We start from the raw sequence: 26,452 nt of genomic DNA, 5'->3' as shown, positions 1-26,452 counted from the left end.
AGAATTCTAATACCTTCTAGGCAACGCTATATAACTATACCTACGATATAAGGCATATATACAAATACCCTAGTTTTAGTGTATAGCATACAAATGCCGATACTACTTTCGCGACAAATTTGAAAATAATTACTAGCTAACCTGACAAGGAAATGAGGATAGGAGTCTCCGCCCTGTAGAATAGGTCTATGATATAGGAAATAGAGCGGCCGAATTGCTCTGGAAGATCAAAGCCCGTGATCTAGAAGGCATTATAGTAGTTCTAAAACGAGCCTAGCCTAGGTACTATAGAATAGAACAAGACATATAGGACTCGTGCTAGAGCAACGATTGCCTCTATTACATAGACGAAAAGAAATCGCGAATCCGGGAACTTTAGATAAAGCTATAGCACGTACGACGAAAAGCAGAACGGACCTAATAGTAGGAAGCTATAAGCACTCGATAGCTTATGAAAATAAGCATGATTGACGAAGCCGCCATTAGCCAAACAACTAAAGAGGTTAGTACTAATCTAGGAAATAGGTTAGGGCCCTTCGAAGGGCCCAAAAACTATTAATGCCTATATAGCGGCGAGTAGTAGCGTAGTATGGAAGGAACTAGTATAAGAGACTACTATATTAAGACCTCTTAGCAGAAATATAGGAAATTGCTATAATCTTTAGACGACGGTAGCAAGACAAGCGACTATAGATAATAGTATAATAGAGATAGTATAAAATGCTTGTACTAGTAGATAGTAGAGTAGAGATAAACCTAATTTCGCCGATGCTTGTAAATTAGCTACGGATACCCTAGAGGATGAAGCGGAAGCATAGTATAGTCAAAGGGCCATTTCCGATGCAATAGGTATATAGGGAGACTAAACCGATCGATATTACTATAGTAAGGAAGATTATAGTAGTTATATTTAGTATTATAGATATAGGTAATAATAAAGATATAATATTAGGGTTACTATAGTATAAAGATTATAACCTAGATATTAGCTAGAAGAATAGTAGCTACCTATAACCCTAAACGGAGTTATATTCGATTAGTAAGATAGGGAGCGTACAAGGATCGCAAGCAGACAATGCTCAAGGGAAGGTATATTCCACAGATCTACTATAAGAGACAAATAGTAGTAGATAGACCATTACAGACTCTAGAAGAAGCGATATAACGATACTAACGTTATAATAGGAGGAACGAGCTAAACTGCCGATAGCTATTCTCTCTATTAACGAATGTAGAGCACTATAACTAGAGTAATAGATTAAGATAGGAGAAATCACTAACATCACTATAGATAGAACTAAGTTCGTATACTATTAGAAAGCCGAGAGACGAGATAAGACTAGGGAAGTACCGGAGAAATACAAAGGATACCTAGCATTCGAACCGAAGTATCTAGAAGGATTACTAGAGCATGGCCTATAGGATTACGAGATTAAGCTTAAGGAAGGAGTATAACTAAAGTTCTTTAAGATTTATTATATAAGCTAGATATAGAATAAAAAACTCAAGCGATATTTAGAAAAGAACCTTCGAAGAGAATATATCTGCCTGTTGATATCGCTAGCAGGCTACCTAATCCTGTTTGTACCTAAGAAAGATAGAAAGCTATAATTATATATTAACTATTGGCAACTTAACAAATAGACTATAAAAAACCGATACCTGTTACCGCTAATTTTATAGCTCTAAGATTAGTTAGTAAGAGCCTAATATTTTATATATCTTGACTTACTATTAGCCTATAACTATATATAGATCAAAGAAGGCAATAAGTAGAAAACGGCCTTTAGGATACCCTATAGTTACTATAAGTACCTTGTTATACTATTTAGACTTATAAACACGTTAGTAACGTTCTAAGCCCTAATTAATCAAGCTATCTAACCCTTTCTCGACAAATTTACAGTATATTATCTCGACAATATACTTATCTTCTCTAAGACAATAGATAAACACTAGAAGTATGTAAAAGTAGTACTAGACGCGTTATATATATATAAGCTATTAGTTAACAAGGAAAAGAGTAAATTCCACGTCAGGAAAACGGTGTTTTTAGGATATGAAATATCCCTAGGACAAATCCGGATAGAACCTTTAAAGGTCAAAGCTATTAAGGATTAGCTACGACTAACGTTAGTCATAGAAGTACAAAGTTTCATCAGGTTTACGAACTTCTACCGGATGTTCATTAGGAACTTTAGAGCAATTGTATAACCTTTGTACGAACTTACCAAGAAGAACGCTAAATTCTAATGGGAAGAATAGCACGAGTAAGCATTTACGTAGATCTGCGATGCTATTATAGAAGATCTAGTACTAGTGCTACTAGACCCTAAGAAGCTATTTAAGGTAGAAACGGACGCTTTAGACTACGCTATCGGAGGATAGTTAGGATAACAAGACGAATAAGGGAAGCTATATCCTATAGCCTTCTTTTTAAAGAAGCTTAATAGACTATATCTTAATTATTTAATCTATAATAAGGAACTATTTATAATTGTTAAAGCTTTTAAGGAATAGTGACTATACCTTAGTAGCACGATCAAACTAGTATAAGTATATATAGATTATAAGAATTTACGATACTTTATAATGACAAAGGAGCTTAATAGATAATAAATATAATAGGCAGAATTCCTTGTAGAATTCAATTTTGAGATCCGCTACAAGAAGGGTAAAGAGAACATATAAGCGGACGCCTTAAGCCAATAAACGGATCATATGGAAGAATAAACGGAAATAACGCTACCATTATTTAAGGAACGAATGGACAGAATGCTATATTACGAAATGTAGATACCTGTAGAAGATGATTTACTTGACTCGTTCCTAGAATATTATATAATCTTTCAAAAAGAAAGGATTAACAAGGTATAGTATTAAGTAATACCCGGACTAGTAGTACCTAATAGAGTGGAAGAAAAAGATAGGAAACTCTAGTACTAAGGCAAAGCGTATATCTATAATAAAGATCAATAGCTACGAATGATTCAAGAACTCTACAAGTCGAAAATTAGAGGATATAAAGGAGTTACGAAGACTATTATATAAGTCAAGAAACATTACAACTTTCTATAGTTAATGGCACAAGTTAAGGAAGTCGTATAGAACTACGACATCTATAATCAAAGCAAAACGGTACGATATAAGCTATATAAGCTACTTTAGCTACTGCTAATAGCTGACAAACTATAGAGTTTAGTTATAATAGACTTTATCACGAAACTGCTAGAATCTAAGGACATAGCTATAGGAGTAATCTACAATAGCATTCTCACTATAGTAGATTGCCTAACTAAATAGGTATACTTCTTTCCCTATAAGGAGTCCTAGATAGCTAAATAGCTAGCAGATGTAATCTATTAGCAAGTCATATTAGTACACACTTAGCCATAAGAATAGATTACCAACAGAGACACTAAGTTTGTATCGAAGTTCTGGCAAGCGTTAATACAATGATCAGGCGTTAATAGCAAGCTATTAATAGCATATTACCTATAAACCGACGGATAAACGGAGCGACTAAACCAAGTTGTCGAGCAGTACCTCCGTTCTTACGTTAACTACTAGTAAGACGACTAGGTCATGCTATTACCAATAGTATAACTCGCCTATAATATAACACTAATAGAAACGACCAAAGTTATACCGTTCTTTATAAACTACGGATATGAAGTAGACCTTAGGCAAGGACTAGAGGTTATAGTGCTAAGAGCAGTAGTTAAAGCGGAACAAATACACGTACTATATAAGAAGCTTAAAAAGGAACTTGAGTTTATTAGAACTAGAATAAAGAACTACTACGACAAATATAGGCTCGAGGGACCTTGCCTAGAGAGGGGAGACAAAGTCTACCTAATTATATGAAACTTACGAACCAAACGACTAAATATAAAGCTAGACTTTAAGAAAGTCAGACCCTTCGTTATTAAAGAACGAATCTTAACATCTAACTACTAACTATCGTTACTATTATCTATATAACTACAGATAGATGTTTTTTATATTTCACTTCTCGAACTAATACTAAAGAACGCTAAGGTTACTATATATATCGAAGTAAAAGACAAAGAGGAAGAATAGGACGTCGAAGAAATTCTAGATTTACGTATTATTAATAGGGAATTATAGTATCTAGTTAAATAGCTCGATTTTAGATTAGAAGACAATTTATAGGAACTAGTTAAGAACCTAAGTTACCCTAAGAAACTAGAGTAGTTCTACTAGCGGAATCCTAACTAGCTACAAGAACCGGCTCTAAAGCCTATTCCCTAATAGAAAAAGAAGGGAACCTACTAAAATTAGAACCAGGATCTAACCTAATTAACTCCTAATCGAGCATATTAAAAGTACCTAATGTCTAAGCCTAACCTGCGAGGGTCTATATCTCTAATATTGGCAGAGGAGTATCTAGTTCTTCCTCCTCCTCTAAACGAGCTACACTACGACGAAAAACTTCGGTACTACGATTGTGTAGGGATTGCTATAAACGACGTAATCGACTTAAACGGCTTAGTGTCTAAGCGAGAAGCGCCTTAGTCTTAGCAATCTCTTTCGAAACCTTCTCCTACTCTAATAAATTTAAAAGGACTAAGACAGTTAGTAACCTAGGACTATAAAGAAAAATAACAAGAAACCTATAGGCATCTGTAACGTTTAGGCTACTATACTTCTTACCTATATAAATATAGTTCTAATACTTGTTTAAACCCTCTATCATTATATAACACTTTTATAGCTTTATATTCTAATAATACTTATAAGGTATAGTAACCTTATAACCCTTTTGTTTAATCTTGATTATAATAGCATGTCATTCGCGCTTAAGATCGCGATAGTTCCTAGGAACACAATTAGCTATAGTAGAAGGAAGCTAGCAAAAGAAGGACATTACCTATAGGGGAAAAAGGGGTATTAGTAGTATTTGAAATAAGTTATAAAAAGCTTTTAGGTCAAAAGCCCTAAAGAGGGGGCATCGTGTTACAAGCTAACCATATACCGCGACCTAGTAGGGCGTAGCAGGCTAAACGAGCCACCAATCAAGAAGGGCACGGAGCGAGGCTGACACAGGATCGCTAGGGAGCACAGGCTACCACAGGCAAACAATTGCCAAAAGGGAAAGATAGCGGAGGATAGCTAGCTACTAAAGGCGATCCTAGGGCAGGCTAGAAGGGGACTATAAGCGACCGACAGAAGTATATATATATATAAATAATTACTTGTTATGGTGGACTCTAGGAGTTTACTAGTGATAGCAACCTAACCTACAATCACAGTACTTATACCAAGTATCGCTAACTACTATGGGAGATAACTCTAGTGTTGTTATAAACCCTTTGGCTTTACCGAATCCCTTAGACGACCTGTACGCTTGTCCCGCTTAATTTACCTCCGTCTGAACCCTTTTAGAGGAAGTCTGAGTTGGGTTCGTTACAAATAGGAGCTCTATAAACTACTTTTCCTATTAAAACGTTTCCGACGGTACCTTTTTAGCGTCTACTTTATTGTGGAAACGGACGTTCTAGTCCTAGTTTACTAGTTAAACGGCGTGGCTAGCAATATACTAGGAGCCTTAATAATATAGTAGATTATATAGATTCGGCTATTTGACTTTAAGGTTAAGTATATTCTAGGTTCTAAAAATGCTATTACTAATAGGCTTTTATAGAAGCCTCCTAGTCCGTCTAACTAGATAGAGAAAGCAAACAAGGAGGATATTGACGATTAGGTTAACGCGTAAATCTATACTAACTACATTAGTGACCCCCTTAAACCTATAGACTTAAACCTTAAGGAAGGATACTCTAACTACTCTAAAGCTATTATATAGTATTTAGCCACTCTAGAAGAACCTATAGCTATCTAACTATACTAGTAGCGACGTCTATTTAAGAAGGAAGCATTTAAATATTTAGTAGATAAAGGGCATCTGTTTCTTTAGCTAGCAAACGATACCTAGAATCCTTACTATATAGTAGACACCCTAGAAAAACGAATTTTCCAAGCCTGCTATAATAAGATAGGCTATAAAGGTGGAGAAGCTACTTACTAGAGGGTCACTAACTACTATTACTAGAAAGGAATATATACTAACGTAGTAGAGTGAATTTATATCTGCCTAGAGTATTAGGCGTAAGATACTAAAAGATTTAAGGAGGTATATTTATATTCGGAACCTTCTCTAATCCTATTTACGAAACAGCACTTAGATATCTAGTTTATACCCTCTGACTAGAGGGGGAAACCCCTCTACTTCCTCCTTAAGGCATGTAATAATCTTATAGGATTTGTAAAAGCCGAAGTCCTACCTAACAAGTCAGCTAGAGCGGTAAAGAACTTTATTAACCGTAATATCTTCCTTTGTTAGGGACTCCCGATAGTTATAATCGTTAATAGGGGATCTGAATTTAAAGGGGAAGCGAAAGCTATCCTAGAGGAATTAAGAGTAAAACGTATTATCATTTCTCCCTATAACTTTAGGGCTAATAGTATTAGTAAGGCTAGGTATATACCTATTATAGCTACCCTAGTAAAGATAACCATAGGGACTAGAAAGAACTAGTAATAGCTTCTTCTCTATATCTTATACGCTAACTATACTACCATTTGAAATAGCTATAGCCGCTTGCCCTTTAACCTTATCTATAATTATAATCCTATTAGCCTGATCGAAAACGATATCCCTACCTAGCAAATTCTTTATTAGGACTCTATAGCTATCCGACTAGATAGGGAAAATCAAGCGGAAGCCTGTCTATAATCATTAGAACTCTATACTAAGGTATTGCTTAATATAGAATTTGACCTAGAAGTCGCCGCTAAAAAGGTTACCAAAGCTAGACGAAAGATAGCTAAATGCCGAAACGAAGCCTACTGTTGTAAATTTAGAGCCGAGAATGCCTAAGTCAAAGTAGGCGATCTTGTTCTGGTTTACGACAATATCCGGCAGATCGATATAAGCTCGTTTCGAAAGCTCTAATATCGGTAGTATAGCCTATACTAGGTTTAGGAAGTTAGGAATAGAAATACCTACTACCTAGAGACTCTTGATAGTATAACTATATAGATACTGTATTCTGTAAACCGCATTAGAAAGTTTTTCAAGCGGGATAGAGTTTGGCTTAAAGCTAACGGATCTAATAGTTTTCTAGGTAAGTAGAACCCCTAGAACTAAGTAGGTTCTTTGCTATTAGAAGCACTTAAAGAAGTAGTAATAGAAGAGAAAGCTCCTAGATAAACTAGGTAGCTATAACCGAGCGACTAACTTACTAGATCTAAAGCCTAAGAGCAATGACGGTAACGATAGGAGCTTATAGTTAAACTGATTAGAGGGAAACTACCTAGATTTTGACCTTCGAGCTATTAATAGAAATACAAGTTAACCCTATTTAATTTTACTTCTATTTACTCTTTACTACCTAAACCTCTAATTACTCCTTTTCCATACTACCTTTGCCCCCTTTTCCCTAAATCCCCAATTCCCTACCTATAATCGCCGTTTACCCTATTTATAAGCTGCCTATTGATCCCTAACTATACTATCTAAATCCGTTAAAATTGGAAAGCTCTTTTTCTACGTTACTAGCTAGATATTCTTTAGCTAGCTATTAAGGTCAAATTTAGCCTAACCTATAAGCTAAGGGTTAGGATCTTAGGAGCTATCGTTAATTATATCTTTCTATAAGCACTTCTTATCACTCTAGTAGCAGTTTCCGTACCGTCTATCTAGGACGGGACCTATTAAAACGTAGCTATAGAATAGCTATATAGTATAGATAGTAATAGGCTTCTTATTCCTTAGAGGGATAACCTTAGTTATTGACCTTTGGTAGGACTATTCATAGGCCTAGCACAGTGTTAGGTTCCTATATCCCTAATTAGCTCTTCCTCTAACTAGAGAGAGGAAGTTGTTCTTATATATCCCCGAATATCTAGATAAACAAACCAAAAACTCGGGCCTAGCAGGTAACTATAGTGTAAATTTACCGACTAAACGGACTGCTGTCATTAATTTCCATAAAAACTAGGTATAACCACTTTGCTAGAGCTCCCTTATAGGTATAGAAGAATTCTATATAGGTAGGAGCAAGTCTTAGAATTCTAAATATCCGCTCTAAGGTATTAGGATCAGGGTTTAGCTCTTAGCAAATATATAGAACTACCTATATCCTAGGGTACTTAATAAAGAAGAATCTATGGTACGAAAGGAATAGTTTATATTAATACTATATTAAGGCTACCTCTAGATAATCCAAAGGTATTAGGGGATCTTCTAGGTAAGTTGCTCTCACTACCTATACGAACTTAGGAGGCGCTAGGAACCGATTATCCTAGGTAGTCGTTAAATCTACTAGCCGGTTAGTTATTAAGGGAAGTATAGGCTTAGTATTCTTATCGATTTCTATATCTTCCTAGATAGAGGATTTATATCTCTAGCGCTTAACTCTTTCGGTAAATATAATGGTCGAACTTGCTTATAGGAGCTTATAGCAAGTTCGAAGGGGAAGTAATATAAGAAGAAGTAGTACTAGCCGTCTAAGTAGAGGAAGACAATTATAAGCAAGAGTTAGTTAGAAAGGTAGAAAAGTAGGAAGAAGTTTAAAGAGAAATGGGGGATACTTATCCTTTAAATAATTTAATAGTTAAGGTACTAGAACTACTAAACTTCTATTTAAAGAAGGTATACTTAGGCTAGAATAACCTATTATATAATAGATTATATTCCTTTATTACTATTAGATAAAATGTAAAGTTAAGGTCATTCCTTAGGGTTATAACAAAGAATGACCTAGTTATATAGAGGCTAATATAGTTACCTATTAGATAGCATTAAAACTAGTAAATATAGCCTAGAATAGCCAGATAAGGAAGACATCTAGGAGGAACTAGAAAGTCTATAAATACCCCTAACTTAACCTTCCTCCTCTCTCTCTTTTCTATAACTAATAACTACAAACTATAAATCGCTAACTTATAAAAACGCTAAACAAAATATCTTCTCTGCCTAGTTAGATAGCTAGGCGCCGTCAGGCAAGTATTCTACTAAGCGATTTATTTCTAAATATTAGTAGTCTAGGTTTTAAGCGACTCCATATAAGTCTTCCGACGATAAATATATATAGGGATAACGTTAGAGAGTTAGATCGAAGAAGAAGAGAAGGATCGGTTCCTTTCCCTCTGACTAGAGGGCTAAGCTAACTAAGTATAGGACTACCTTTACTCCTTCTAGGAGAAGATCCCGAAACCCTAAGGCTCTTTCTTTAGTACCTCCTTGTAACTTAGGTTCTAGGGGAAGAAATTGCTAACTACCCTAGGAGTGGTAATACCTAGAAGCTCTTTAATAAACCGTACGCTAGGCCTATTCCTTACCCTAGGGAAGTGGTAGCTAGAAGGCCGGAATGGCTTATAAGTCCTGGTCTTAAGACTAATAAGTAGATCGTTAGCTATTTATTCTCTTTATATACTAGGCTATATAGCTAGAGGAAGATATACTTCGGCTAGTGATAGTACGATATTATTATAAGCCTATATGATATTGAAGGGCTTATATTAAGAAAGGAGTACCTAAATGGCTATAACCTCCTAAACCTGCTTTAATATACGTTAATGTCTTATGAGCTATATATCTATATCTTTCTAGAAGCCGTTAACGACCTAAAGCCCGAGTAGTTAGTACTACCCTCATAAAAATGGAAAGACACAGCTAGAAAACGATTCTAGGTAATCCTTTACTACTTGTAATAATCATATTAGGCTATAGCTATATATAACTAGACAGAGTTCTATCTCTATTATATAGACTCTTACCCTTCCAATAAGTAAAGTCGAAAAGATCTATTTAAGACTCTATAGGATAAGGTCATTTTCCCTAGCTTTCTTTTTCTACTACCTAGAGGTTATATATACTAGCCGATAGTATAGGTGATGTCAAAGTAAAAAGGCTAGTAGGAATACGGCGTCTAGGTCGTTAAGTTCTATTACTTCTACTTTTAGGAGATATAATAGGGAGATAAGGCACGGCTTAAGCTCCCCTAGCAGAAGGGCCGTCTATACGTAGGGCTAAAAGTAATAGAGGCTAAGAATAAGATATTAACGCTCTAGCTTAGAATAATCCGAATAGCTCTAGGCTATCTACTTAATAGCTCCCTCTAGCTAGAAAAGCCGAAGAACCCTTAGAGGGATGTCTATCCCTATTAACTACCTAGGTAGCCTATAGATAAGCCACTTTATAGGCTGCCGGTTCTATAGCTATAGTTATAACTAGAATAGGTAAAATCGGTTATCTCTATCTAGATAGAGGAAGGAGAAGATAATCCGCTACTAACAAAGAAGTAACTAGTTATAAAAAAGGATCGCTAGGTCCCCTTAGATAATACTATCTAGCGATTTCTTAGCAAGGCACCTAAGGGACTTAGGCCGCCTTAGTTACTTTAATAGGCACTTAAGTACCTCTATAAGCCAAAGATAGCCATCTACTAATATATAGTAAAATAGGTAGAGGAGTAACTTATAGCTATAGAAGGACAAGGAAAACCTTTAAGGTTATAATAGTAGTAACTAATAAAGCAGGCGCCTTTAGTAATATAACGGCTGCCTAGTTAGACCAAGATGAAGCTAAGTAAGCTAGTATGGATATAAGAGATATACATAACCTAAGCTACTAAGAAAGGATAGACTTATTAGCGTTATCTTAACGATAATCCTACCAAATAGACTTAGCCCCTACTATTCAAACGTTTAAGGCCTAAAGATCTTAAGCTAGTTCCTAAGTACCTACTATAGTTTATAGGCTAGGATATACTAGATACTAAAGTAAAAGCCTAGTAAAAGCATTAGGTATCTAAAAAACAACCTTTACCTAAAGGTAATAGTAAAGCCAAGTAAGCTAGGCATTATAAGAAATATAAGTAAAGTTTTAAGTCCAAATTTACCAATAAGAGCCTTAAAGCAAATTTAAAGAGAAAGTATAGACTAAGGCTAGAAGTTCTTAATATAACTAGAGGGATATAAGATATAGTTTTATTTTTCTAGTTCTATAGAACTTTACTATATACAATAGATATAAATAAGGGTTACCTATCTAGAGGCACTAGATAAAAGAGACAAAGACAATGGATAGCTTTTAACACTCGTTTGCTCTAATAGATTAAAGTAATAGGATATAGTTCTTCTTTCTTTTATAAGTTAAGGTATCTTTTTCTATATAAGTAGACTTTTCTATATCTGCCTAGAGGGACATTATTATCGCTACCTTCGCCTCTATTGCCGTTGCCGCCTAGATGGTCGGACTTGCCTGCTGTGACCGTGAATACTTGGATGCCCTGGACATTTTAAGCTGACGCTCCTCCCTATCTGACCAGACAGAGGTTTGGTTCTAGAGGTGCTAAGTAGTGCCTTAGAGGGTTGGTACTAGCTTAATAATACCCCTCTAGATATGAAGAAAGACTAGTATAGTATATAAGAGTAAGAATCTAAAGCTAAGCTTTAAATTTAGGAGGTCCTTACTTAGCATTTAAAGGGCTATTTCCTTAAATTATAAGTCTAAGTTAGTTATCTTATCTAAGGGGACTTAAATAAACTCTAGCTAATATATCTAGTATATCTTTAATAAATATACCTACCTATTTTATAAAGAGGTCTTTAAAGCTTAAGGTTAGGTAGTTTAGTAGGAAGATAGGGCTATTTATTATACTTTAAAGGCTACTTAGAACTATAAGGCTATATTATAAATAGTTACTTTAGAATAGCTAGCTTAGAGCCTGGATTTAAACTCTATTAAGAACCTCTAACGTATTATAAAGATTTAGATTAGCTAGCGGCACTATAGAATTTATAACCTTAGGTATATAGAAGAGGTCTTATATAAATAGTAGAATAGACTAACACGCTAGGATTAGGAGAGGGTAGTCCTATCATTTATAAATAGGTATAAGGAATATATTCGTAATAAGGAAGGAGCTATATACTACTGAATTTTCTATATATCTAAGCTCTTTCTATACTTTCTAAGGATTTAGGAGACCTATTTCTGTGTTTAAATGCCTAATGTTGCTATTGCTGTATATCTTATAAGATGGTAGGGTGGTGTGTAAAAGACCTACTAATCCTGATGTGGCTAATCACTTTTTGGATGTGACTGTATATACATACATACATACATCTATACAATACCTACGTGAAGGCCAAGCATGTCTAACTACGCCGATGGCTGACGGCAGGCTGGTTAAGAATTATGGCAAAAGCATCCGTGGGGAGTTTTCAGGGGTAAGCTATAACTACGGAACTCGAAAGAAAGGCCTATCAACCCCCAGACAAAGTGAGTGCAGGCTTTTAGCTACTTGGGTGTTACGAGTAGGTAGGTATATGCAGGTTGGCTTGAGACACAACCACCAACCATGGATCCTCGCTCTAACCCTATTCTTCTTGCTTCGAGCCGTGCCATGCCACATGGAAAGGTGATCAGTGAGTGAGTGGGTGGTTGATGGGCGCGGACAAAGGCAAAATGGCGCCGAAACGTTGTTCCTATGCCTTGAAGGAAAGGATGACGACACCGCGCCTGTTAACCCCTCGGCGCGAGGAAACCGCCAAAAAAAAAAAAAAAAAAAGCCTTTCGATTGCGGCTCTCGCATTCGGCAGCGTTTCATCTCCTCCCTTCACTTCTCGCGGAGGGGGAGAGTTAAAGCGGGGCTCTCAGAACAACACAAACACAATAGCTTTACTCTCGTCAGAGCTCTCTTGCACCTCCGACTTTTCCACCATGACCAGCAACGTTGTGCTCCTCACCAGCAGCTCTTCGAACTCGAGACGGTACGCCACGGGCAGCTGCTCGTCGTTGGCGACAAGCACGGGGTGGTGCTGCCCGCGAACGTCCTTCTCCGTCACACGGAACCGCACGCCGACGTTGCGGTACGGGTCGGCCCAGAGCACGACCTCCCGGTCCTCTCCACTGCCACCAATCATTTCTCCTCCTCCTGCTGCTCCTCCCTCACCGCCTCTCCCGGCGGCCGCAGCCCGGGCCCTTGCTCCTAACCAGTCACGCCACACGCGCACCACGCCATCGTTGATATTGACGTGGCTGCGAAAAAGGCCCGGCTTGGGCCCCAGCCGAACAATGTTCGTGATGGTGCACAGCTGGGAAAACGACTCGTCATCGTCGAGGTACAGGTCGACCGAGGGCCTTGATTCCTTCCGGCCATTACTAACACCATCATCACCATCACCACCACCACCTCCACCACCGTCGTCGTCGTCAACGTCCCAGTGCCTGCCCCACAGCGCGGATCTCCGCCTCGCCCACGACCTAGTCTCGTCGCTCTCCACCGGACGAAAGTGCGCATACGCTCCCCCCAGGCACCCGGCATCGCTGCCGTTGCCGTCGCTCTTGGTGAAGGGGTCAGCGCGGAGGTAGTCGCAGTACAGGTAGGGCGTGTAGAGCTTCTCGGCCGGGTGGTAACACTCGAGCATGACGCGGTGGTCCGGCTCGGAGACGGCGCGGGCCAGGCGCTGCTTGAGGATGTGCAGCGTCACCGCGCGGAGCCGGCGGCTGACCCCCGCCAGAGGGAGGAGGGCGGTGGTGGGCAGGTGGCAGAGGATGCCGTCGAGGATCTGTGAGTTGGGGTGTGTCAGTGAGCTTCATAACCCTCTTATATTATCAAGAGGAAAGAGAGGACGGGTTAGGACGACAAACAGACCTCGTTCGGGACGACGTCGAGTATTGAGTGTGACTTCATGGTGATGAGAGACGAGTGAAGAAGGTATGTGAACCCAGCTGAACACAACGGAGGTGAACAAAGGCACAGGTGGTCAGTCCCGCCGGGAAATTTATATCGCTCGGACAGTTGACATCAGGAGAGCTCTATCGACACGCCACATCAGGAGATAGTTGGGTATGAAGGCCTGAGCGGCCTTTTGTGGGCCACAGCTAATAAAGGAATCCGCGCCGACCCCGGTTTGCGGCAGTTGGGAAGCAAAAGTTTTCAAACGTCAGCCCATTATCAAACAGACTGCAAACAAATAGAAAGAGCTTTCAATAGTAAAGGTCAGCCTGGTAGGCCGATCATGCTCCATTTCGTAATGTGATATGAGTCGAAGGTACACTACGGCGATAGGTTGCACCCTGATAAGGTAAGCTCAGTAAGCTGAGGTATGCACACTCCGGTACAACGTGTAGTTGAGAGGCCCCACTTAGCTCCATCGTTCCCGTCCCCGGCGACGATTCCCGGATATGCGGGCTCTCGCTAAGAGGGCGGATCTAAGCCGCCTTGTTGTTAGCTCCGGACCTAGTCCGTAGCGTACACGTGTAGGTACATACATATGTATGTATGTACATACATACCTTAATCAAGCGAGGCCGGACTTATCTCGGGCGTTGATCCGTACATACATGGGAGCGAGTTCCGGGAATGGAGTGCTGAATCGCAACACTTCACTTCTTTGAATGACATGGCGCCACAGGGCGGGAGAATAATTATTGGTTTTATTTCCGGGACACCGTTTTCCTTAGTCGCGGTCGCCATGCTTAATCCCGTGAGGTAGCGCTGACACCAACCCCTGTCCAAGGGAGATCGTTGTTGATTCCCAGGCAGGTGTTTGGCGGCTGCGTTCGATCCCATGATTGGTGCTCCATTCAGATTCGTTTTTTTTTTTTTTTCGGGAGAAGTCGGTGGGTATTATTCCACGCTCCCACTGTGATCCGGAAGTGAAGAGCAAAGTGCTGGTTCCGCACTGGCATTTCACGACAGAAGGCAAAAATACGAAGGGAAAAAAAAACGGAATAATAATAGATAGGTAAGTTGCCATCAAAGGCAGTCCACAGCGGTTGTAGTCAGCAGAAATGAATAAAACAAATATGAAGCAACTATATCAGGTGTGAAAGAGGAACAAACAGATGGAACACGGAAAAATAATTAAGGCTCAAGAAACAAGCCGGAAGTCGTCCTGCGCTCGGTTCTTATACTCGGCTCTTCCCGTTGCTCTACGTACTTTACATACCGTATATGGTCGTTTCGGCCGTGCCCCTTCGACGGCCAGCGAAGCATCACGGTACAAAGTTTGGATAAGTACATAGGTATGGCAGGGCCAACAGCGGTTGGTTGCCGAGGCTCAGCCTGTCCCTTGCCGCTTGCACGCCGAATGAGCCTGAAACGGGTGAATGTTGTGGTTCAGCAGGGTCGAAACGCTCAGCATCGCCAACAACTCGGCTGAAAATATTTCGAGCTGTGGCCCGTCCCATCTTTCAATTTCAGTTGCGGCCCCCAAGGGCCCAAGACGGCGTCCAGTTGGTTGGGCCCAGGCTGGAGCTCAAGATAGCAACAGGAGACGTCAAACTGTGGGACCTCACGGAGTGCCGCATAGCGTCGCGTCGCAGTGCTGGGGCTAGCAAACACTTACAGGGCCGTAGGGTCTATGACCGCTCATGGGAGCGGCGTTTCAGCGTTGGCCAGGTCACAGACACCGTGGATAGATACCTAGCTCCAGCTTGCTACCAACACAAGTTCGTCTTTTGCGTCGGCGGCCACGGTTTGGGTCCAGATGGAATTTGGGCGGCCGTGTGTGTTTGGCCGTAGCTGTTGCAGAACCGGAGTCATTCTGTTCTAGGCCCGGAACATCTCTCCCGATCTTTGTGGGATGCAATCTGCCCGGTCACAGTATAAGAAGACGGCAACTTCGGCTGTCGCAAACAGAGATATCACTAGCTCTGCGTCTTTGTTTCCTTCTTCTCTCCTGTTTCTTGACTGCCTTCGTCCAATCTATCCCTGTAACCCTGAAGTTGCTGCTAACCTATTTCACATCTTTTATCTTTCAAACCACTGGCCTCTTGACAAGATGTCTGGTAGAAAGTGTAAGCTACCTCACCTATGTGCCCTTCTTTCCCTTCTTTCTTTATCTAGAGATAAATCCGTCTATCTAGTCAGACAGTATTAGATATCGAACCGGGATACTAAAAGCTAATATACCTTCAGCCGACTCATGCCAAGGCCATCGAAGCTCGAAGCCACCTACACATCAGGATGTCGCAAGCCAGATGAGCAATCTAAGCTTGGGCGCGGCACCCCAACAGCAACAGTACCAGTGCGCACAGGCTCAGCAGTACCAGTACGCAAACCCTCAAGACTTTGGCCGTCATGCACAGCCCGGGCCGAAAACTACCGGGAGCTACTATGCCCCGCAAGCCGAACCTGTCCCTGCCCACGACTCGAGCCAGTCCGCGTATGGCCCCTACGCACCAAGCGATACGCAGCTCGCTGCTGCCTATAAAGCACTCGCCAAGTGGGAGAAGATCGTGAAGGGACCTCCTTTCAAGGTCCGATATCCGAAGTGGACACACGACGCGCCGCCGCCCGAGACATCTCAATCTTCCAGCACGGCACCCGCGCAGAAGGTACCTACGGGAAAGTACAAATGCAGCTGTGGAAAGACCTATAGCGGAAAAGATGACCTCAAGGCGCATTTGAGCAAGCATAAGTCTTATAAACAGGTCAAATGATTACACTTATTATAGTCGGATACCTACCTACCTAGGTAGCTAGGCAGCTTGTAGGCCTGCTGGTGGGTTCGAGTGGGGGAAAAGGACCAGAGGTTGGGATCTTGATGATTGAGGCTTATTACTTATCCAATGTCCGCCTACGGGTGAGGTGGTGTGGAATGAGGCTGGACCATAAGTCTCGTAGTGCCCGGGCAGGTTTTGTCTATTATAGACCGAGGGTGGGCCTCGACGGCTTAGAACCGAGATGACAACTGCGGTCCCAAGGCTCAAACATCATGAAGTAATGCTTCCCAACTCCAAAAATGCTCGACGATGGTAGGGTCTGGGGTGGCTCGTTGGCTCGCCGATAAAGCAACGAAATTCCGATCAGTTATTGTCGGGTACCTAAATAAGGCAGAGGAGCCCAAGAGGTGGTCTCGAATCAGCAGTTCGCAAAAGATAGCACAGTCGTCGAGCCACGAGCCTAGGCCCTAATTCTAGAGCTGACTTGGGTACTAGCATTCAAGGAATAACGATAATCGGAAGTCTGAAACAGCAAGGTTGGCCTACTGTGTAAGTTTGGTAAATTTGACTGTTGGGCTAGCAAAAGCTGCGCCGAGATGCAGTGTAACAGCGTAACTAAATATCGCCTTCGGTTGATTGGCTGTAAAAGTGCGTAGCCGGTTTATACTGCCGCCCCCCCCCCCCCCCCCCCCAAGAGGTGTACCGTTTAAGGAAAGTGCACAGAGGAAGCGGGGTAATGCCAGATGTATGTATGTATGTACGGATTACATACACCACACTGCATCGAGCGACTACATCATCATCAATCCAACGGGCGACTTCCCTCTCCATTTCGAACGTGAGTCAGACCTATATTTATCAATCCTACGCGCACACCACGAACCATAGGTAGGTACCATATATATACCCATAAAGCCCTCGATTTCCTGTTCCCCGTTCCGCCTCAAAACTTGGTACACCGAGCCTAGAAGCACACAAATTGACAATTGATACCAGATAGTAGTGTGATACAATCTTTTCACGGATCACAGGCGTCAACTTTGGCCAAATGGCAAAGGGATAGTCCCCCCCCAGCGTCGAAAATGGGTCTTACCACCATCTTGCGCGGCTTCAAAGTCCCCATCGCCGTCCTCGACCGCTTCCTCGTGTCCAATGGCGTGGAGGAGACGTACGGCATCCCCCCCAGCTTGCTTCGTATCCCCGGCTCGAGCGTTCCGCCGCTGGACGCCCAGGCGACCTTTCTACGCGCCAAGCTGGCCGCCGCGGGCGACGCCAACTCGACGGCACGCATCTTCATCCCGCAGACACAGGGCCAAGCCCGGTCGAGCTACGGCTACGTGGCCTACGCCTATGTCATGATCTTTAGCCAGCGCAGGATCGACCTCGCGGCCGAGCTGCCCGACCAAGCCCCACCGGGCTTTGCGGAGCTGCGGCGCGAGATTCTGGCTTGTGCCGAGGAGGGAGAGCAGGCGTTGCTGCAGGTGGCCGGCATGCATGGCGGCGAGGGAGAAGATGACGCGAGCCTGTTGTATATCGTCCTCACCGACGAACGCGAGTTTCCGTTTTCGCGGCCGTTTATGCGAGAGGCGAGTTTCCCTTTTCTCTCATTACTAACTCGCCCCCCCCCCCCCCCCCTTTACCTCCCTCCCTTAGGCTTCTTTTACCCCTTTTTACGGGGGGTCCTACTGTCAAGATATTGAACTAACTTTCGATGCCGGATGTATAGTCTGACCTCCGTTGCGACTACTGCGCCGCGGTTTTCGACTGTTGGTTCGACTTGCAGAACCACCGGAGCGACGCGCATGGAGTGAAAGTGCTGAACTTACTTCCTGATGACTTCTAATTGATCTGCTGTCCACGCTGTAGCTTATCTCCGGCGGATGTCAGTGTATTGAATCATGCCCTTCGTAGCAGCGGTGACCTTCACCCACCAAGTGAAAGTCGGCTACAAGTCAAACTCGCATCAGTAATAATTATGGGCTTAGAGCCTTAACCGGGAAAGGATATGGGTCTCGCCTCTTTGTGACCGGTAAGCCGCAAGTAATTACGTGAACATCACGAAGAGCGGAGGATTCGGAAGGATGCACATAATTAATCCTAAGAAAGGAAGCGAACCTCCATGGCTAAGGTACCTGACCTACTAAAGTGCGCAAACGACCAGGACCTGCCCGATGCAGACATTTCGTCGCCACACATTCAGCACCATCTCACATGTCCATCCCAACCCTCCCTCCCTCCCCCGGCCCAACTCCCCTCTCTCCCTCAGTCCTAATTAGCTTTGCTGCACCGGGATCGCTACCATCACGCCACCTATTCCTTATTCGAAATACCCCCTCCTTACGCTTTTTAAGGGGTGGCGGCGGCTCACGGTACTAGGCATATCCGCCAGGCTGTGGATCCCACTTTTTCGGGGAGCAGAACCCTGAACAGCACCCGGCTACACTGGTGTGGATGCGTCTCGTGATCGGTATTTTTGAAAGCTCGGCGGAGCCGCAGAAGTGACCTTGGTGCTCAACTGATAGACGGGTAAGTCGATAGCTGGTGCCCGTCTGGGTGCTTGACTGGCGGTTCGTACCCCCCCGCCCTCCTTCCCCTTCCCCCCGGGTATTGTCTTTCGCATCCACTGCGGTACTCGTTGAGTTTAACTCCCCTATTTCTAATGCTGAGTGATGGAGTTGGGTTGTCCCACTGCGCGGGTTAGTTTCGATTCCACAGGTCCCGAGATATTCACTAGATTGGGCCATGCGTAGACGCGAGGCTGCGTGTAGTTCCTCTCTTTCCTTCTCTCTCTCCCTCCCACTCCGCCAGTTTTGAGGCGAAACTTCCAACTATATCAGGTCCTTTCGTTTGAGGTACATTCCCGATAAGATCTGCCGGGAGGAGCTTGGTGAAAGAGGCCGCAACCCACCATTACAGGTTGAGTCCGGCGCAGCGGTAGGGACGTAACATGCTTTGGCATGGACGGAGGTGAACAATGGGACCTAGACACGCCGCAAAAAGTTAGCAGTGTCATCGACTTTCGCAAATCGGGTCTTTGAAGGAGGCGAAAACGAAAGAAAAATGGGAGGAAAAGTGAAACGAGGGAGCAGGTTGCCCTTCACTCAAGAGAGACTGCCCTGCGCCGGTTTGGTAACCGACGAACCGTTAACTGTTGCTGTATGTTGTTGCACATACAATGTATGTACATATGTACATACATACATGATGCCCAGTAAGCCCAGCCCGTAGGTGTAATGTACGCCCATGCATTCACAAACCGAAGGCAATGCATGTCCCGCCTATGTCCAGTGAGCGCATTCATTCTACTGGTTTTTAACTTACTTTATCGCTTCGAGCTGCCGCGTTGCGACTGGAAGGATGGAAAGTGCTGTTTTCCTTGCAGAGGGTACCTACCTCCTTCCCAAAGCTGGTGGGTTAATGCCGTTAATTAGTGGGTCGCAGCCGAAGTCCTGTAACTCCATACCGTGCGCAACCTGCCTTTTAGAAACAAACCCCGAGGCAAAACTGCCTAAATAGAGGACCAATAAACTTCAAACTCGACTTCCCCAGGTGTGTCTCGCATCCTGGGAGCGAAAAAAGAATCCATACGACTGTAATTAGTCGGTCCTCCGTGGTCGCGTCTCGATATCTTAACAAAAGGGATCTTGCTCCGCGAATAATCTGAAACATGCATACTGCGAGGGCTCAATTCTGATGGCATTCTTGTAGTGTAACGTTACGCAGGAACCGACTCAAGTTTCTTCGAACCAAAACCATCTCTTGCCCAGAACAAAGCTTTGGGTGCCTATTCCCACACAGCACGCCGAGTATGGAGGGGAGTGTCAATCGTCGACCGGTTGATGTCCATTGGTGGGATAATCACTGGAATCGGGACTAAAACAGGCCGGTCTGACAGCCCAAACGCGGTCCGTCACAAAGCTGATCGACGCCCAGAAAGCGCGCGGTCTGGGTTCCCCTGACGAAGGAGTTTGTGTGGCTTGTGTGCATCTCAGAGCTCAGCCACGGGCCCGGGATGGCTTGGCAGTCAAGTTCCCCAGAGTTGTCCAGGAGAGCGAGACTTCGACAACGCACGGTCGAGGGACTGAGATTCTGTCAGGACGGTGAAAATCCCAAGGGTTTCGAAGTAAAGGTAGTGTAACAAAACTCCACAGAAACGACTGAGTCATCCGATGTGCAACGGTACTCCTCTCTGTTAACCTTATCGAACGATTCCACGTTTGCACGCGACGTCTCGGCCACAGCCTCTGATCTGCTGGATAATTATGCGGCAGCGTCACGGCCCACCTGGCGGAACCTGAAGGAGACACGACTGCGAGATGTCTGTCGACTCGTTATTTCCCAGGAGCCACTAGGCTGAAGCGCCAAGATCGAGCTGAAGAAAAAAGAGATCTGGGGCCCAGGCTTGGGCTTGGGTTCTTCAGCCTATCAAGTGCGAGAATTCGTGCCGAAACCACAAGGACATCAACGGACCCAACTTAGATGAAGCTAGCGTCTGGTGTAGCGTCTTGGTCATCCCTAGTATCCAGTAGCGAGTCTGCACCTCACAGGGCTGACCTCAACTGCGCTCCCAAACATGGTAACCAAAGCGGGATAGAGGGCAGGATGCCCGTTCTTGCTAAACTCGTCAAGGAAAGCGATGTCAACGGCAGAGACGGAAAGGGGGAGAGAGCATTTAAAACTCCCCCTCCCTCCGGCCCCTTTTCCCGTTCCCAACTCTCTCTGACACAACGCCATTCCTTCAGCCATCAAGTTGTCTCCCACCCTCCTTCAGGACATTCTCCACACCTGACCAAGCCGGAATCCCCAAGAACCGGAGCCCGTACAACAAACAAGATGATCTCCCAGAGCGTCCTCCTGAGCCTCGCCGGCGTGGCCAGCGCCAACTTCCTGCAGCTGCGCGCCCCCCAAGCTAGCTACGACCCCCAGTGTCTCCGCTTTGTCGGAACTCCAGACTTTGGCGACGGCGATTCCGACTGCCACTGACCCTGCCATCGCCTCGTGGAACTCGGAGCTGGCCAGCGCAACCATCACCGACATCTGCCAGGTCACGGTCCCGCCCGACGTCCAATCGGCCTACTCGAGCATCGCGGACAAGTACTCTTCCATCGTGGAAGAGAACAAGGACGCCTTCAGTGCCGCCTCCAAGTACTGCGGCGACCTGATGCCCGACCTTTCCGACGTTACCGCTTCCATGGCTTCCCTGCCTAAGTGCACCAACGCCGCCGGCAGCTCTGGCTCGGACAGCGACGACGATGACGATAACGATGACAACGACAACGACAACGACAGCGAAGGCTCCAGCGGCGGTGACAGGGACAACGCGGCCAGCCGCCCGACCGGCCTGCTCGGCATGGCCGTCGCCCTCGCCGGCTTCCTCGGAGTCGTCGCTGTCCTCTAAGCCCAGCCAGCAAGAGGATCATCCGGGCGAGGGCGCGAAGGACATGGGAGAAACATGTCGGGTGGAAGGTGGTCCTGGTGTGACGTCAAAGGAGACGAGCGTCGGGGCAATGCGCGTTTGAACAGAGATACCTAATGTTAATTCAAAGCGTTTCCAAGCGTTCATCCTTTGACCCTGCGAGTCTTCTGAAATCAGTATTATTTCACAGCCCGGCCTTGCGTTCAATCAACTTGATGGACATGGTCAAAATGGACTCTCCCTGTCCGTTTGTTTGATTCCCTGCAGAAACTGGCAAACAAACATTTGCCTGGCTACACTGAGGCTGAATTGGCCAACTAGGAGACTGATCAGAAATCGGGGGAGCGGCGAAGTTGAATTGAGTAATTAAGACTTGCCATTTTCTTTGGGTGATGGATCAGAGACTTTCAAAGAGCATTCTTGGGCGTCGTCTTTTCACGACTTATATTAGGAATCCAAGAAATCAATTTCTAGAGGTGACCAGGTAGTGTAACTGCCCAGGAAATTGACAGGTGCTGCCATCGTGTAGTAATATCGCATGATTCCCCCCTGAGCTTGAATTATTCAGCAGCTTCCGGCCAACACCGACCCTGAATCAACAAACGACGAAAACCACCAATGAACGCCTGTCCTGGGCTCCTGTTGTTAACTACCCCTCTCTCCAACCGCCACGATGCATACACGATCGTACCTTTTTCCCCCCCTCACCATTCCCAAACAAAAAAAAAAGGCTGAAGCTAACGCCTCACTCAAGTGAGTTAAGCAGCGCATTAACGAGACAAACACACACACACACACACACACACACACGCACGCACGCACGCACGTACACCCTGCGCCATATCCGAGCCCGAGTTTGAATGAAAACCTTATTAGTTACCCGGCGTAGCCTTATCAGGCCTCAGCAGCGAACGAGCTCCACGACGGCGGGGTGGCACGGCCACTAGTGCCGTCCTCGTCGTCCTCGTCCTCGTCCTCGTCCTCGTCATCCGAGTCCACCCGGTCCCAGCCGTGAGGAGAGTAGCCCGGCGCGAAGATCCGGACGTTGCGCTGTTGCTGCTGTTGCTGCTGCTGCTGCTGAAGCTTCCTCTGCTGCAGCCGCCGACGCAACGTCTCGACAGTTGCGATGCCGCTCTCGTCGGCTTCGCTGCTGGCCGCCTTAGCGGACGACATTCTCGGTACCAGCTCGAACGGCTCTTCTTTTCCGACGACGTCGTCGTCGTAGTTGTCTTTGTAAATGTCTTTGTGGTTGGCCGTGGCAGCTCGGCGCGTCGTAGTGGCCATGGTGGGATCGGCGGCGGCGGCGGCGGCGACGCGGGGGCGCGGAATCGGGCTGGTCGTTGCTGCTGCTGCTGATATCTTTGCCGTCGCCGGAACGCGCTTGCCCGGATTCGGGGGGTCCAAAGTGCCAGGCTTGATCAGCCCGAGGTTCTCCAGCGACAAGATGACCGCGCCCACGATGCCCGTCACGGCGAGCAGAGCCAGGGCGATGACGGGCATGGCGAGGAAGCTGATGTAGCACATGACCCCGAACAAGGTGAGGGTGCACCTTGTCAGCTTGTCCACGTACGGCCGCACGAGACGCACGGCGTTCATGAAGAAGCGCGGGACGGGCAGGGAGAGGTAATCAAAGACGGAAAAGGGCTCGAACATGGTCTGAAGCATGCTCTCCTCCTGATCGTTTCGCGAGGAGCGGCTTTTCCCCTTCTGGCTGCCCCCATCCTGGCTGGTTTGCTTCGGCCTGCCCAGTTTCTCTTCCCGGACGGTGGGCGCAACGTGAACAGCTTGCCGGTGGCAGTCGTGGTCGAACTGGTCCCTGAACGCGGCATCGAGGCCGCAGAAGCCCCGTGCCAGGTAGGCGTCGCGGAAGTCCTCGTCGTCGGTATAGCATACCCGGAAGCCGTCGGCAGCGGGCACGAGGATTGGCCAGACAGGAAAGTCTAATAGCCCGGGACCCTGTGGCCCGCCAATGCCGACTGGCTGGCAGAAGACAGAGGGCATAAATGGTGGGCTTTGGAGCTCGAAATGGAAGAGGTGGCCTTGTACCGCCATGTTGGGTTAAGTATCAAAATCTCAATGAACAACTGGACGGCGATGGTGGAGTTCAAAGAAAAGGAAAAGTTGAAGAAACAAGGCGAAGAATAGCTAACCCAAAGCTGATCCTTCGACTATAATAAGGGGGGAGTTGACCGTCACATCGGAACCGTGTCCTTGGGAACATTGACGCAATTGTGAGCGACAAGGTCGCAGAAGGGCTTGTGCTCGTGTTGAAAAGTACCTCGAGACATAATAAACTCGACAGCCTCGGCTTAAGCCACAGGCTTGAGATGCAAGCCATCGCTTATCTGGCAGTCATTTGACGCAGTCCTTGCTTTGTCTTCTTCGAATCTTCAGTTAGAGCTACCCAGATAGGGATCAGTAGGTCGGGAGATGCCCGGCAATTAATTCTGCTGTATTCAAGGATTGCTCATGGATAGCATGCTCAGAAAGAGTTGAATTGGCTAAATCGGCTCACTGGATGACTTGTAAACTTCACGACGACGACCCAAGTCTCCTTATACCCCGGGAATACGCTCTCTGACGTGTAAATCTAAGGATAAATGGCGGTACTAGGGCACTCAGGGTGATGGTGATTGCTCGAAATTGCTCGAAAGGAAGTGGCGAAGTTCAATCATTTGTTTGATACTGCCGACGCCTTGTGCCACTCGCCAGAGTGAATCCCATCATATGGCTCCGTCCGTTTGCACTGTCTGGTCCTGGATATCATGCCGCGTTGAGTTTGCGTCTGTCAAATCGACTTCCGCGAAACGGTCCCCGGCAGAGGTTGGTTTTTCACTTTGTTGGTTCCAAGGCAGGGCGTGTCTCATTGCGACTGAATATTCTTCACATGAAGGCACCGCTCATCCTTCTTATTTTTTTTTTTTTTTTTTTTTTTTTGCCGTCCACTGCTTGGCGCAGGTTGCTGCATCGGCATGGGAAAACCCAAATTTAATCGAGCCGTGGCGTCATTTTTTTGACATCGGTGCAGCCGCCGACAGTGTTGAACAAGCAGAGCCCGCAACATCAAATGTCGGACAATGCCAACTGCCAAATACAGTGCCACAAGGCATGTGACGGTGCGAACAATGAAGCCATCTGAACGTAGTTTTCCGCGACATCCCTCTGAGGGTGGATAGCCCTGTGGCGTTCCTGCTCGAGGCGCCTTACGTGTATGACGTTGTGTTAAGGCGGCCGAAGATTGAGGGCAACGTCGGACGTATGGGCAGCTTCATGAACCCAAAGACGTCGCAGGTGGTGGTTTACCAGTAGTGAAAGTTGAGAATGGCGACCCTCTGGAGTTCATGATCCAGAGAGCGTTGTTGGCTCAGTTGCCGGGGCGAGTGGTGGAGAGATAGCTGACGTTATGCGCGCAGCCAGAGGCAGGAGTCGCACGTACCGCGCCGACTCTGCAAAGCGCGTAAGGAATAAAACACACCCAGACGAGCCGGGTTACTTCTCATCCCAAATCACCACTGGCGCATGTTTTTGCTGCCCCGTGATTGCGAGGTCGGGTACGAAGCAAGGATCGCGCACCATCGCCGAGCCATCCAAGCGAGCGGAGACATCCGATCCCAGGCACGCGACGAAACCCTACCCCTAATATCCACCTTCCCACAACTCCTTCCGATAGTCCTCGGTCAGCCGCTCGTCCGTCCCATACGCCTCCTGCCAACCGACGAATCCACGATCAAGCACAAAGACCTTCTGCTCCTTGGCAGCAGCACCCTCGCCGGGGTCAGCACCAGCGCCGTCAGTCTCCGGGCGCGCCGCCTTCTTGTTGGCGGACAGGATGCGCTCGCGCTCCCGGATGTAGCGCAGCGCGGCGGCCGGCCCGCGCTGTTGCGACAGGGCGCAGTGGAACACGACCGTCTCCTTGTCCTGCAGCTGCCGGACCAGGGTGGGCAGCATGGCGTCGAGCGTGCGCGAGGGCACGTTGACCGAGCCCTTGATGTGGCCGCCTATGTAGTCTGCGGAGAAAAGCGGAGGACAGGTTAGTTCATCGCGTTCTCGCGAGTTGCCTTGTTACAAGTTGATTTTCCACCGGAAGGGAGGGAACGGGATGGGGAGCAAGGTTCAGGGTAGAAGAAGAAAAGTCGAAACTAAACATACCGTCATCGCGCACATCGATCACGGCGATGGTGGGGTCTCCTGCTGCTGTTGCCTCTTGGGCAGCGAGCAGGAGTTTGGAGAGAGAGGCTGCCGAGAGCCGTTGGAGAGTGCCGATTGTGGTCATTGCGATTCCAGGGCCAAGGACCGGTTGAGAGGTGTGGTGGGGTTGCTCCGAGTCGTCAAGGAGAGCGAGCGCGGCCTGAACGCGCGCTAGACGAATGTCCCTTTAGTTTCTGGTCCCGAAGCCGGCCGACAAGTTTCTGGTACTGTAGCAGGGAAAATTTACCTTGGTAGCCCAACGCACGGCCTGTGGGAGCCTGCTCGAGCGGAGCAATTTGGTGCGTACAGAGTACAAGAGGTGCATGCGCGGCAGCGGGGCTCTGATAAGATAAGACTAC

General features: G+C 45.7%; 6 protein-coding genes across 6 annotated transcripts; 3 read left to right on the top strand and 3 right to left on the bottom strand.

The window, feature by feature from the left end:
• Positions 1-12,667: 12,667 nt before the first annotated feature.
• On the bottom strand, positions 12,668-13,754 carry MYCTH_60267 (cyclin-like F-box protein). Its single transcript, XM_003660205.1, has 2 exons — positions 13,692-13,754; positions 12,668-13,605 (listed from the first exon to the last, which is right to left on the bottom strand). Exons 1-2 carry the CDS (start codon positions 13,728-13,730, stop codon positions 12,691-12,693), a joined length of 954 nt encoding a protein of 317 aa, XP_003660253.1. The 5' UTR covers positions 13,731-13,754; the 3' UTR covers positions 12,668-12,690.
• A 2,071-nt stretch (positions 13,755-15,825) lies between these two features.
• Positions 15,826-16,486, top strand: MYCTH_89922 (uncharacterized protein; the record flags this gene model as incomplete). Its single annotated transcript, XM_003660204.1, has 2 exons — positions 15,826-15,841; positions 15,963-16,486. The coding sequence occupies 2 exons, from the start codon at positions 15,826-15,828 to the stop codon at positions 16,484-16,486; spliced, it is 540 nt and encodes a 179-aa protein (XP_003660252.1).
• Positions 16,487-17,301: 815 nt separating this feature from the next.
• MYCTH_2298333 (uncharacterized protein) lies at positions 17,302-18,521 on the top strand. Its single transcript, XM_003660203.1, has 3 exons — positions 17,302-17,377; positions 17,493-18,075; positions 18,216-18,521. Exons 2-3 carry the CDS (start codon positions 17,572-17,574, stop codon positions 18,330-18,332), a joined length of 621 nt encoding a protein of 206 aa, XP_003660251.1. The 5' UTR covers positions 17,302-17,377; positions 17,493-17,571; the 3' UTR covers positions 18,333-18,521.
• A 2,757-nt stretch (positions 18,522-21,278) lies between these two features.
• On the top strand, positions 21,279-22,050 carry MYCTH_2314077 (uncharacterized protein). Its single transcript, XM_003660202.1, has one exon. It carries the CDS (start codon positions 21,651-21,653, stop codon positions 21,885-21,887), a length of 237 nt encoding a protein of 78 aa, XP_003660250.1. The 5' UTR covers positions 21,279-21,650; the 3' UTR covers positions 21,888-22,050.
• Positions 22,051-22,626: 576 nt separating this feature from the next.
• MYCTH_2298331 (uncharacterized protein) lies at positions 22,627-24,310 on the bottom strand. The gene has a single exon (XM_003660201.1). It carries the CDS (start codon positions 23,955-23,957, stop codon positions 22,800-22,802), a length of 1,158 nt encoding a protein of 385 aa, XP_003660249.1. The 5' UTR covers positions 23,958-24,310; the 3' UTR covers positions 22,627-22,799.
• Positions 24,311-25,221: 911 nt separating this feature from the next.
• MYCTH_2298329 (uncharacterized protein) lies at positions 25,222-26,390 on the bottom strand. The gene is made up of 2 exons (XM_003660200.1): positions 26,055-26,390; positions 25,222-25,912 (listed from the first exon to the last, which is right to left on the bottom strand). Exons 1-2 carry the CDS (start codon positions 26,176-26,178, stop codon positions 25,542-25,544), a joined length of 495 nt encoding a protein of 164 aa, XP_003660248.1. The 5' UTR covers positions 26,179-26,390; the 3' UTR covers positions 25,222-25,541.
• Positions 26,391-26,452: the final 62 nt, after the last annotated feature.

This window comes from Thermothelomyces thermophilus, chromosome 1, assembly GCF_000226095.1.
Source record: "Thermothelomyces thermophilus ATCC 42464 chromosome 1, complete sequence".
Taxonomy (NCBI): domain Eukaryota; kingdom Fungi; phylum Ascomycota; class Sordariomycetes; order Sordariales; family Chaetomiaceae; genus Thermothelomyces; species Thermothelomyces thermophilus.
The sequence above is the reverse complement of the archived record's forward strand: the minus strand, read 5'-3'. Positions and strand labels throughout refer to the sequence as shown.

Excerpts from the sequence above, each read along its gene's own strand:
- MYCTH_60267 (XM_003660205.1), bottom strand. The coding sequence starts at position 13,730 with ATGAAGTCACACTCAATACTCGACGTCGTCCCGAACGAG. Across the intron at positions 13,606-13,691 it reads TCGACGTCGTCCCGAACGAG|ATCCTCGACGGCATCCTCTG; the intron begins GTCTGTTTGTCG and ends CCCAACTCACAG.
- MYCTH_2298329 (XM_003660200.1), bottom strand. The coding sequence starts at position 26,178 with ATGACCACAATCGGCACTCTCCAACGGCTCTCGGCAGCCTCTCTCTCC. Across the intron at positions 25,913-26,054 it reads GATCGATGTGCGCGATGACG|ACTACATAGGCGGCCACATC; the intron begins GTATGTTTAGTT and ends TTTTCTCCGCAG.
- MYCTH_2298333 (XM_003660203.1), top strand. The coding sequence starts at position 17,572 with ATGGGTCTTACCACCATCTTGCGCGGCTTCAAAGTCCCCATCGCCGTC. Across the intron at positions 18,076-18,215 it reads CGCGGCCGTTTATGCGAGAG|TCTGACCTCCGTTGCGACTA; the intron begins GCGAGTTTCCCT and ends CCGGATGTATAG.
- MYCTH_2314077 (XM_003660202.1), top strand. The coding sequence starts at position 21,651 with ATGCCCGACCTTTCCGACGTTACCGCTTCCATGGCTTCCCTGCCTAAG.
- MYCTH_2298331 (XM_003660201.1), bottom strand. The coding sequence starts at position 23,957 with ATGGCGGTACAAGGCCACCTCTTCCATTTCGAGCTCCAAAGCCCACCA.